The sequence below is a fragment of the Scyliorhinus torazame genome, chromosome 9, assembly GCF_047496885.1.
Source record: "Scyliorhinus torazame isolate Kashiwa2021f chromosome 9, sScyTor2.1, whole genome shotgun sequence".
NCBI classification, from domain to species: Eukaryota; Metazoa; Chordata; class Chondrichthyes; order Carcharhiniformes; family Scyliorhinidae; genus Scyliorhinus; species Scyliorhinus torazame.
This window is the reverse complement of record NC_092715.1, coordinates 229,578,367-229,591,525: the sequence shown is the minus strand read 5'-3', so window position 1 is coordinate 229,591,525 and position 13,159 is coordinate 229,578,367. Positions and strand designations below refer to the sequence as shown.

General features: G+C 46.1%; 1 protein-coding gene across 9 annotated transcripts in view; it reads right to left on the bottom strand.

The window, feature by feature from the left end:
• Positions 1-13,159, bottom strand: part of zdhhc21 (zDHHC palmitoyltransferase 21) — a 248,694-nt gene that overhangs the window by 93,344 nt on the left and 142,191 nt on the right. For all 9 annotated transcript variants that reach the window (XM_072517144.1, XM_072517146.1, XM_072517138.1 and 6 more), the window contains one exon: positions 7,256-7,394. In XM_072517144.1, coding sequence (XP_072373245.1) covers positions 7,256-7,394 — 139 coding nt within the window. The remainder of the gene's footprint in view (positions 1-7,255; positions 7,395-13,159) is intronic.

Sequence of the window (13,159 nt, the reverse complement as noted above, 5' to 3'; positions counted from 1 at the left end):
AGCAATTCTGGAAAGTGTGAAAATAGATAAGTCACCTGGGCCGGATGGGATTTATCCTAGGATTCTCTGGGAAGTTAGGGAGGAGATTGCTGAGCCTTTGGCCTTGATCTTTAAGTCATCTTTGTCTACAGAAATAGTGCCAGAAGACTGGAGGATAGCAAATGTTGTCCCCTTGTTCAAGAAGGGGAGTAGAGATAACCCCGGTAACTATAGACCAGTGAGCCTTACTTCTATTGAAAAATCTTGGAAAGGTTTATAAGAGATAGGATGTATCTGGAAAGGAATAATTTGATTAGAGATAGTCAACACGGTTTTGTGAAGGGTAGGTCGTGCCTCACAAATCTTAGAGTTCTTTGAGAAGGTGACCAAACAGGTGGATGAGGGTAAAGCAGTTGATGTGGTGTATATGGATTTCAGTAAAGCGTTTGATAAGGTTCCCCATGGTAGGCTACTGCAGAAAATACGGAGGCATGGGATTCAGGGTGATTTAGCAGTTTGGATCAGAAGTTGGCTAGCTGGAAGAAGACAAAGGGTGGTGGTTGACGGGAAATGTTCAGACTGGAGTCCAGTTACTAGTGGTGTACCACAAGGATCTGTTTTGGGGACACTGCTGTTTGTCATTTTTATAAATGACCTGGAGGAGGGCGTAGAAGGATGGGTGAGTAAATTTGCAGATGACACTAAAGTCGGTGGTGTTGTGGACAGTGCGGAAGGATGTTACAAGTTACAGAGGGACATAGATAAGCTGCAGCGCTGGGCTGAGAGGTGGCAAATGGAGTTTAATGCAGAAAAGTGTGAGGTGATTCATTTTGGAAGGAATAACAGGAAGACAGAGTACTGGGCTAATGGTAAGATTCTTGGCAGTGTGGATGAGCAGAGAGATCTCGGTGTCCATGTACATAGATCCCTGAAAGTTGCCACCCAGGTTGAGAGGGTTGTTAAGAAGGCGTACGGTGTGTTAGCTTTTATTGGTAGAGGTATTGAGTATAGGAGCCATGAGGTCATGTTGCAGCTATACAACACTCTGGTGCAGCCGCATTTGGAGTACTGCGTGCAATTCTGGTCGCCACATTATAGGAAGGATGTGGAAGCATTGGAAAGGGTGCAGAGGAGATTTACCAGAATGTTGCCTGGTATGGAGGGAAGATCTTATTAGGAAAGGCTGAGGGACTTGAGGCTGTTTTCGTTAGAGAGAAGGTTAAGAGGTGACTTAATTGAGGCATACAAGATGATCAGAGGATTGGATAGGGTGGACAGTGAGAGCCTTTTTCCTCGGATGGTGATGTCTAGCACGAGGGGACATACCTTTAAATTGAGGGGAGATAGATAGAAGACAGATGTCAGAGGTAGGTTCTTTACTCAGAGAGTAGTTCTTTACTCAGAGTTCTTACTATAAATCGGTCGGTAAAGATTTTTTTAAAATCTCGAACAATTTAAGAGGTTCTGAAGAAATGAAATACTTTTTGATTTGAAAATCCTTTTAAAAATACCTACAAGTGCCTGTGTGTCTAAACAAAATCAGTACAATTTTAAGGGCTGCTTTAAAGCAGGACAATTGGCCAATTTGGAACTGGTTGAGGGTGATTTTGTTGCCTGGGCAGGATTTGGGTAAATTCAATCATGAACGAACAGAAAACATCGCGGGAACCACAAGTGTAAGAAAAGATGTGGGGCAGCACTCAACCATGTTAGAAATTTTCCGGCCTTTTGTTCAGTTGATTCTGCTGCGATTGCACTAGAATCTGGGCAAAAAACTAGCGATGTTGAAGGGCGAGTGCGGACTTGATGGGCCAAATGGCCTCCTTCTACACAGTATGGATTCTATGGATTCCAAGTGCACACTACCACAGGTGCTGAATTAAAAACAAAAGTAAGTAGAAATTATATCCCAAAATTGTTATTTCAGCTATTCAGAAACATTTTGATAAACAAGCTTCAATTACTGTTTGGTAAAAAGCCAACAATTCCCAATATATCTTTACGACACCCTGAGCAAGGGCAAGGTTAATTCTAGTCCCTCGTGCCACGGAGTCACAATGCAAGTGAATTAACCAATAATTCTTATTGAAATTTGTGAAACATTTGGCCCTTGACTGCCCAATAATTACGCTCACCAGGTTTGTAAGTTGAAACACAATTACAGTTTATTCATAACAAAATTAATGGTGAAATACGCAGCAGATACAGTTAGTTAAATATTAATAAGTACCTAATTCCTACTATAACTTGACTCCCCTCACCCTCTACTTACACATAAGACAGACACACAAAGAGGGGGGAAACATGTAAATGAAAGAGAAAAGAGGCATTGCTTCAGATGATGGGTCCACACAGGCTTTCTCCACAGTAAGCTTGGGAATCGCAATCCTTGCTTTGCAGCCTGTACTCATAATTGTCCTGGTGAGACAGAGTCCCTGTTTCATCAGACTTTGCTCTCAGTTCGTGGCCTGCTTTCCAGTCCTGTTTTCAGGAATCCAACATCCACAGGCTCATTGGAAAGAGAGAGGTGGCTGCATTTTTTTAAAAAAGAGGCTTGGCAGCAGTTTTCTGGAGAGGATTTTTCAGAATCTTTTACCTCTGCTGCCAGAATCAATAGTGAAAATCAAATAGAACCTTGTGGCTCCGAAAAACATTCCAGAGGGATAATATCCGATCACACCTGTTATCGGGCAGAGCACAGCCTTCTAGTCTCATTTATTGACCACCAGCCAAATCAATCAAACTGAGTCCCAGTCAATCTCTGTCAGTGGTGTCGATCCACAATTTAAATCAGCACAGCTTCTAGATATTTCCATTTGAATTGAAGGCAGAGGCCAAGGCTTTCTCCCACTTGAATTGAAATGGCAGGTTGCCCATAAATTATCCATGGATGAAAAATGTAATGGCAGAAATAAAAGAAAACAGGGAACGAGACAGGGACTAAACAAGAAGGAACAGGAAGGACCCTTACAAGATGTATATATTTTCTGTAAATCGTAAAAAGAAATTTTGAATCATACGGAGTGCATCTTTCTTAAAATTCATTAACAGGTTGTGGACATCGCTGACCGGGCCAGTATTTATTGACCGTCCCCAACTGCCCTCCATTTCAGAGGGTATTTGAGAGCTAACCACATTGTTGTTAAATAACAAACAGAGTTGTTATCTAACAAACAGAGTTGTTATCTCTGGGTTGTTGCCCGTGCCACGTGATAGTGAGATGAGGAATAAGGAGAGAGAGCATTTAAACACGTGGCTACAGGGATGGTGCAGGCGGGAGGGATTCAGATTTTTGGATAACTGGGGCTCTTTCTGGGGAAGGTGGGACCTCTACAGACAGGATGGTCTACATCTGAACCTGAGGGGCACAAATATCCTGGGGGGGAGATTTGTTAGTGCTCTTTGGGGGGGTTTAAACTAATGCAGCAGGGGCATGGGAACCTGGATTGTAGTTTTAGGGTAAGGGAGAATGAGAGTATAGAGGTCAGGAGCACAGATTTGATGTCGCAGGAGGGGGCCAGTGTTCAGGTAGGTGGTTTGAAGTGTGTCTACTTCAATGCCAGGAGTATACGAAACAAGGTAGGGGAACTGGCAGCGTGGGTTGGTACCTGGGACTTCGATGTTGTGGCCATTTCGGAGACATGGATAGAGCAGGGACAGGAATGGATGTTGCAGGTTCCGGGGTTTAGGTGTTTTAGTAAGCTCAGAGAAGGAGGCAAAAGAGGGGGAGGTGTGGCGCTGCTAGTCAAGAGCAGTATTACGGTGGCGGAGAGGATGCTAGATGGGGACTCTTCTGCCGAGGTAGTATGGGCTGAAGTTAGAAACAGGAAAGGAGAGGTCACCCTGTTGGGAGTTTTTTTATAGGCCTCCTAATAGTTCTTGGGATGTAGAGGAAAGGATGGCGAAGATGATTCTGGATATGAGCGAAAGTAACAGGGTAGTTATTATGGGAGATTTTAACTTTCCAAATATTGACTGGAAAAGATATAGTTCGAGTACAATAGATGGGTCGTTTTTTGTACAGTGTGTGCAGGAGGGTTTCCTGAAACAATATGTTGACAGGCCAACAAGAGGCGAGGCCACGTTGGATTTGGTTTTGGGTAATGAACCAGGCCAGGTGTTGGATTTGGAGGTAGGAGAGCACTTTGGGGACAGTGACCACAATTCGGTGACGTTTACGTTAATGATGGAAAGGGATAAGTATACACCGCAGGGCAAGAGTTATAGCTGGGGGAAGGGCAATTATCATGCCATTAGACGTGACTTGGGGGGGATAAGGTGGAGAAGTAGGCTGCAAGTGTTGGGCACACTGGATAAGTGGGGCTTGTTCAAGGATCAGCTACTGCGTGTTCTTGATAAGTATGTACCGGTCAGACAGGGAGGAAGGCGTCGAGCGAGGGAACCGTGGTTTACCAAGGAAGTGGAATCTCTTGTTAAGAGGAAGAAGGAGGCCTATGTGAAGATGAAGTGTGAAGTTTCGTTTGGGGCGATGGATAGTTACAAGGTAGCGAGGAAGGATCTAAAGAGAGAGCTAAGACGAGCAAGGAGGGGACATGAGAAGTATTTGGCAGGAAGGATCAAGGAAAACCCAAAAGCTTTCTATAGGTATGTCAGGAATAAGCGAATGACTAGGGAAAGAGTAGGACCAGTCAAGGACAGGGATGGGAAATTGTGTGTGGAGTCTGAAGAGATAGGCGAGATACTAAATGAATATTTTTCGTCAGTATTCACTCAGGAAAAAGATAATGTTGTGGAGGAGAATGCTGAGCCCCAGGCTAATAGAATAGATGGCATTGAGGTACATAGGGAAGAGGTGTTGGCAATTCTGGACAGGCTGAAAATAGATAAGTCCCCGGGACCTGATGGGATTTATCCTAGGATTCTATGGGAGGCCAGGGAAGAGATTGCTGGACCTTTGGCTTTGATTTTTATGTCATCATTGGCTACAGGAACAGTGCCAGAGGACTGGAGGACAGCAAATGTGGTCCCTTTGTTCAAAAAGGGGAGCAGAGACAACCCCGGCAACTATAGGCCGGTGAGCCTCACGTCCGTAGTGGGTAAAGTCTTGGAGGGGATTATAAGAGACAAGATTTATAATCATCTAGATAGGAATAATATGATCAGGGATAGTCAGCATGGCTTTGTGAAGGGTAGGTCATGCCTCACAAACCTTATTGAGTTTTTTGAGAAGGTGACTGAACAGGTAGACGAGGGTAGAGCAGTTGATGTGGTGTATATGGATTTCAGCAAAGCGTTTGATAAGGTTCCCCACGGTAGGCTATTGCAAAAAATACGGAGGCTGGGGATTGAGGGTGATTTAGAGATGTGGATCAGAAATTGGCTAGCTGAAAGAAGACAGAGGGTGGTGGTTGATGGGAAATGTTCAGAATGGAGTACAGTCACAAGTGGAGTACCACAAGGATCTGTTCTGGGGCCGTTGCTGTTTGTCATTTTTATCAATGACCTAGAGGAAGGCGCAGAAGGGTGGGTGAGTAAATTTGCAGACGATACTAAAGTCGGTGGTGTTGTCGATAGTGTGGAAGGATGTAGCAGATTACAGAGGGATATAGATAAGCTGCAGAGCTGGGCAGAGAGGTGGCAAATGGAGTTTAATGTAGAGAAGTGTGAGGTGATTCACTTTGGAAGGAATAACAGGAATGCGGAATATTTGGCTAATGGTAAAGTTCTTGAAAGTGTGGATGAGCAGAGGGATCTAGGTGTCCATGTACATAGATCCCTGAAAGTTGCCACCCAGGTTGATAGGGTTGTGAAGAAGGCCTATGGAGTGTTGGCCTTTATTGGTAGAGGGATTGAGTTCCGGAGTCGGGAGGTCATGTTGCAGCTGTACAGAACTCTGGTACGGCCGCATTTGGAGTATTGCGTACAGTTCTGGTCACCGCATTATAGGAAGGACGTGGAGGCTTTGGAGCGGGTGCAGAGGAGATTTACCAGGATGTTGCCTGGTATGGAGGGAAAATCTTATGAGGAAAGGCTGATGGACTTGAGGTTGTTTTCGTTGGAGAGAAGAAGGTTAAGAGGAGACTTAATAGAGGCATACAAAATGATCAGGGGGTTGGATAGGGTGGACAGTGAGAGCCTTCTCCCGCGGATGGATATGGCTGGCACGAGGGGACATAACTTTAAACTGAGGGGTAATAGATATAGGACAGAGGTCAGAGGTAGGTTCTTTACGCAAAGAGTAGTGAGGCCGTGGAATGCCCTACCTGCTACAGTGGTGAACTCGCCAACATTGAGGGCATTTAAAAGTTTATTGGATAAACATATGGATGATAATGGCATAGTGTAGGTTGGATGGCTTTTGTTTCGGTGCAACATCGTGGGCCGAAGGGCCTGTACTGCGCTGTATTGTTCTATGTTCTATGTTGTAGATCTGGAGTCACTTATAGGCCAGACCAGGTTAGGATGGCAGATGTTCTTCCCTGGAGGACATTAATGCACCAGATGGGTTTTATAACAATTGACAATGGTTTCATGGTCATCATTCGACTTTTAATTCCAGAATTTTAAAAAAATATAAATGCAGAGTGCCCAATTCATTTTATCCAATTAAGGGGCAATTTAGCGTGGCCAATCCACCTACCTTGCACAGCTTTAGGTTGTGGGGGCGAAACCCACGCAAACACGGGGAGAATGTGCAAACTCCACACGGACAGTGACCCAGAGTAGGGATCGAACCTGGGATCTCGGTGCCGTGAGGCAGCAATGCTAACCACTGTGTCACCATGCTGCCCAGTTAATTCCAGAATTTTTACTGAATTCAATCTTCACCATTCGCCATAGTGGAATTTGAACCCAAGTCCCCAGATCTTGCCCTGGGTCACTGGATTACTAATCCAGCGACAATACAACCACGCCACTGTGTCTCTCTTTAATAGGGACATTCTGTCCATTAAATCCTTGAAATCTATTGTAAGGCTATTTTCTAAAGCAAGGCAACTGCAAGATATGCCTTTTTAAGGGGAGAGAAAAATCGCAGGGAGTTTTGTCCCAGGTATCCTGAGAGTTGGTTGCCAATGCACCCTCTTGACCAATTTTGGTATGTCGAATAATTAGTTAATATAGAAACCACAAATCAAATAAATTATTCATAAAAGCATCCAGAGTGAAATTGTTGCATGGTCTGGCATCCTGTACAACAGTTCAAACAATACAACTTATTGCATTTCAATAACTGCTACTGAGGCAAAACAGACATATTTGAAATTTAACATCGCCATAAAATTATCAAGAGGAAACACTGAACCAGTTTTCTTACCTCATTTACTTTTGTTAGAGGCTGGAGGTAGTAGTATTGGCAGAAATTGAAGATTAATGTGAGGAAACTCAAGAACTCTGTGTAGAAACATAGCAGGAGGAAGAGCCAGTGATTGTCCTCTCCGACACAATTATTTATCCTGCGAAGAAATGTTTGTGCGTGTACGTTTCAGGGAGGAGAGGAAGTTGTACATTCACAGTAACACAAATCAGCCCAGCAAATTCAAAAATGTGAATTTGAACTAAAATCTGAAGGCAATTTGATTGGTACAGCTCCTGAACAATGAATTCTTAAATTCCTTACCATTAATGCTTCTACCCTGGTCACCATTTCTATTTGGTGACCTATAATTTGTATTTGCAAAGGCAATAACCAAATATAGTGCAAATAGTGGCACAGTGCAGTATACTTACAGTTAATATTACTCATGGCTCATGTTTTTTGTGGCATCAGTGTGAAAGCTTTACCCTAAAGTGGCTCGAGACACCAACATCAATAACTCAGCACTCATTTTATATGGCACGTGATCAGATTTCAGCTGATCCCATTCATTCTAAGCACCATTCAAAGGCAAGGTATGAAAATCAATTCTTTGCAGCTGAAGGTAATGTGCAAAAGTAGCGATTTATGCTCCACTCCACAGCCTTGAGCATCACACTTCAGTGCGGTACAGTCGGGATGCTTTGCTGCTGGTGATTGTGGTGTTGGGCGTTCTGACACACAGATGAGCCAACACGGTTGTATATGGTACAACGCTATTTTATTTAAACTTTCTATGTACAGTTTTGTCTTGATACTCTGCACGTGGGGATTCCCTGTTTGTGATCTTGTAACAGGTCTTGTCCGTTTCTTTGTCCCCAGACCTACTGTTCACTAGGTGTCGTGCTCGTGCTTTTATGTGGTTGCTGTCCTTGTGTGTGATTGGTTGTGGTGTTGTGTGCTCTGATTTGTCTGTTGGTGTGTCCATCATGATGTGTGTGTTTGAATATCATGACAGTGCTGTTGTCTTTCAGAGATGTTAAATGATGACCCAATTGTTATTGAAGATGGATGTAAAAGATCCTATAGCACTATTTGAAGAAGACCTGGTATTTTTTCGGTGTCCTGGCCAATATTTCTTCCATTTCTAAAATGGATGATCTGATCACTTATCGATTTTTGTGGTCCCTTTCTGGACACAAGTTGAATGCTGGTTTTCTGACATTAAAACAATGACTACAGATCCAGGCCTGGATTCTGCAATACGGCGGCTAAGTGTTGACGCCGGCATAAACACCGGAGTGTTTCACCACCATCATCACCAGCAGCGAAGCATCCCCACTGCACCGCACTGAAGTGTGATGTTCAAGGCTGTGGAGTGGAGCGTAAACCGCAACTTCTGCACATTACCTACAACCGGCGTCAACGGGCCTCCTGACCAGCTCCGATACGCAGCCCTGCACTGCCGGCCGCGGGTCCGCGCCGGTTATGGGGTTACTGAGATCGGGTGGGGTGGACAGGAGACACAGGTACAGTGCTTGTTCGAAGGGCCAGGGCAGACTCGATGGGTCGAATGGCCTCCTTCTGCGCTATAGGGATTCTATGATTCTGAAATGTTACTCCCTCAATTTCTGAAATGTTACTCCCCCAATCTCTCAACTTCCCCCCATTAATTCAAAAGTAAAAAAGATTAGTGTAAATGTAACAGATCTACAAAACTGCTGGCATTCAGTATGAGCAGAGAAAGGATATGACGGTATTTTGAATCATAGAAGGTATTAATTAGGCAGCAGTAGTTAAAGTTTTTGATTTTCTTCTGGAGGGGCACAAAAGAAAAAGACACACAAACTAGTTAACCTCTTGTGGCATTCCACAAAAGCCAGTCAAGAGTAAATGCAGTCTTTATGTGAAGCATAGTTCGAAGGTGGTGGATAATTAGATCAGAGTACACATACATAAACTGTTTAATAAGATATCAATCAATCTATCATGTAACAGAACAAGGGAATGGCGAAGCAGTGTTTGGGGAATGTGGGGGCGTTGGACATGTGAACAAAATTCAGTTGCTATTTTGATGTTGTTACATTGCAGTTACACTCTCCAGCCATAGTTATCGATTAACCTGAAGCAACATGATTTATTGCAATCAATTTCTTCTAACATGGGATTGTTCCAGGTTAGCACTCTTCAGTAGCATTCTAATATTTTCCATGTTGTAACACCGCGAACGCATAATACATTGAAAATATACTCAATGTCTACAAAATGTTACACCAATTCATGTCATGTTTTTGTCAAAATTTCACATAATCTTTCTCCATTATAATTTTTTTTTTTTTTTTTAAAGCATTTATTTATTCACAGGATGTGAATGACACTATGGGAGGCCACACTTACAGCTCGTCTCCAGTTGCCAATGACAGTTGTTTGACTTGCTAAGCTACTTCAGGGCATTAAGAATGGAGAGGGCTGGACTCGCCTCCTCAACTCCCATCAAAATAGTCACCTGGAACGTCAGGGGACTTAACAGCCCAGTGAAAAGATGCCGAGTCATTGCCCACCTGAAAAGTATGAAAGCCAATAGTCTTTCTCCAAGAAATGCACCTGAGGGAGAAGGACCGACTGCGGGTAAGAAACGGCTGGGTGGGTAGATGTAACATTCATGTTACGGAACGAGAGGAGTAGCCATATTGCTCAGTAAGAGGATGGTATTCAATGTGACAAAGACAGATACCGACCCAGGGGGACAGTACGTCATGGTCAGCGGTGTCCTGGACGAGGCACCGGTGGTCCTGATAAAGTGAATATGCCCAACTGTGACGACACTGAATTTGTAACGATGACCATGGCGGAAATCCCCGACATAGATACCCACCAACTAATCATGGAGGGGGGATTTTAACTGCGTGCAGGACCCACTGACGGACAGGTCAAACCCCAAAACGGGGAAAACGGAAAGCAACGGAAGAGAACTAGGGACATTAATGGAGCAGATTGGGGCAGTGGACCCATTGAGGTTCATGCATCCGGGTGAGAAGGATTTCTAATTATTTTCACATGAACACCGGGGGCTGGATTCTCCGGTCGCCGACACTGAAATTATTCAGCGATCAGCCAGAGAATCACAGTTCCCGGCAAAATTGGGGGCGGTGCCACGTATTGACGGCCTCAGGCCATTGTGTGAGGCCCGCCCCCCCCGATGCTCCGCCGCCAACCAGCCGACTTCCCAACGGCGTCGGTCGCGTGTGGTCTCATCCGTCGGGAACTCGGCGTGGCGGCCTCGGACTCAGTCCCGCGCCGCCACAGTCACTGGAGTGCCGACCCGTGGGCGGGGGGGACTTTATTAGGGGCTGGGTGCACTGTGGGGGATGTTCCGGGGTGGGCAAGTCAGCCAGAGGGGGGGGCACTATTTTGCAGGCCGGGTCCGCGAGTAGCCTCCGCCATGTAGCACAGCTCGGCTGCTGCAGGCTGCCGCCGTGCGCATGCATGGACCATGCAATTCTCCGGGCCGTATCGGCAGCTAGAGCCGGGTGATCTATGCTGGCAGCATGCTAGCCCCCAGCAAAATGGGGAAATCGATGGCTGTTTTACGCCATTTCTTCTGGTGTAAAACGCCACAGTTCCCACACCAGCGTGGAGACGTAATAATAATAACCTTTTATTGTCATAAGTATGAAGTTACTGTGAAAAGCCCCTCGTCGCCACATTCCGGCGCCTGTTCGGGTAACTGGTACGGGAATTGAACCCCGCTGCTGGCCTTGTTCTGCATCACAAACCAGCTGTCTAGCCCACTGAGCTGATTCGGAGAATCCAGCCCAGGGTCTATAGCCATATCAACATCTTTGTAGTGGGAAAATTGGTGTTTCCAGGGATAGTAAGAGCGGAACACTCTGTGATTGTAATCTCCGACCATGCTTCACATTATATGGATATGACATTGGAGACAGGCTGCCTAACGCCCCCCATGGAGGTTGGACATGGCCCTCCTGGCTGACAAGGCCTTCTGCCAGAACATATCACAGGCCATAGATGAGTGTACAACAAACAACCGGAACGGGGAGTTCTCACCCTGCAAGCTCTGGGAAGCGCTGAATACTGTGATCAGAGGAGAAATTATCACCTACAAGGCACGCAGGGGCAAGGAAGAGGGAGTGGCTTGGCAACAGCAGATCGACTCCATGTTGGAGGTTGACAGACGATACTCCATGGGCACGACCATAGAGCTTCTGGCGGAGAGGAAAAGCTACAAATGGACTTTAACCTGCTTTCCACTAGGAAAGCAGCGCACCAACTTCACCCGACATGGGGGACCTTCTACGAACACAGAGACAAAGCCGAACCGGAAAAGGTCAAAACGTGTTCAAGGTCCTCTAGCAAGGGCTGTACACCTCTGAAAACCCTCTCCCCTTCCCCCCGATGGCAACTCGAGGATGAACCAGCTCCTCGATGGACAGGACATACCAGTCGTGGGGGATGAGAGGAAGAAGGGGCTGGAAGCACCACTAGAACTGGGAGAGGTCATGGAGAGCATCAGCTCCATGCAGGCCAAGAAGGCATCAGGACCAGTTGGACAGGACTTCTACAAAGATTTGACGGCAGCACTAGCCCTGCCCTTGCGGGAGTTGTTCGCAGACTCGCTAGCGAGGGGTACCTTGCCTCCAATGCTGACATAGGCCACTATATCGCTGATACCCAAGAAAGACAAACACCCAACTGAATGCGGATCCTACAAACCCATTTCACTGCTCAATGTGGATGCGAAAATTCTCGCAAAAATCCTGGCCAGGCGACTGGAGAACTGCGTACCAGAGGTGGTCTCAGAAGACCAGAAGGGCTTTGTTAAGCATAGACAGCTAACAGCGCACATCAGGCGACTGCTAAACGTGATAATGACCCCTGAGGTAATCATCTCCTTGGACACAGAAAAGGCCTTCAACAGAGTCGAGTGGAATTGCAAAGAGTAGTGAGGCCGTGGAATGCCCTACCTGCTACAGTAGTGAACTCGCCAACATTGAGGGCATTTAAAAGTTTATTGGATAAACATATGGATGATAATGGCATAGTGTAGGTTAGATGGCTTTTGTTTCGGTGCAACATCGTGGGCCGAAGGGCCTGTACTGCGCTGTATCGTTCTATGTTCTATGTACCTCACTGAGGTACTAGAGCGGTTAGGGCTGGGGACAGGTTATACCTCATGGGTGAAACTCCTGTACAACACCCCAAAAGCAAGCATACGGACCAGCACCACCAACTCTGAATACTTCCAGCTGCACAGGGGCACAAGGCAGGGATGTCCGCTGTCCCTGCTTCCATTCGCCCTGGCAATCGAGCCGATAACCCTCAGAACGGCGAAAAATTGGAAGGGATCCGAAGAGGAGACAGAGAGCACAGAGTCTCACTCTGTGGATGACCTGCTTCTCTACATCTTGCCCCCTTGGGAGCACGGTAGCACAAGTGATTAGCACTGTGGCTTCACAGCGCCAAGGTCCCAGGTTCGATTCCCTGCTAGGTCACTGTCTGTGCGGAGTCTGCACGTTCTCCCCGTGTCTGTGTGGGTTTCCTCCGGGTGCTCCGGTTTCCTCCCACAGTCTAATGATATGCGGGTTAGGTGGATTGGCCATGATAAATTGCCCTTAGTGACCACAAAAGGTTAGGAGGGGCTATTGGGTTACGGGGATAGGGTGGAAGTGAGGGCTTAAGTGGGTCGGTGCAGACTAGATGGGTCGAATAGCCTCGTTCTGCACTGTATGTTCTATGTTCCATGCTCTAAAGCAGCATGGAAGGGATCATGAAGCTCCTGAGAGAGGTAGAGCAAGAGTGAAGTAATCCCGGTGGACACAAAAGGGGGAGGGGCAAAGGCTGGGATGGTTACCATTCAAGCAAGCCCAATGCAAATTCTGCTATCTGGAGATCCAGATTGCCCAT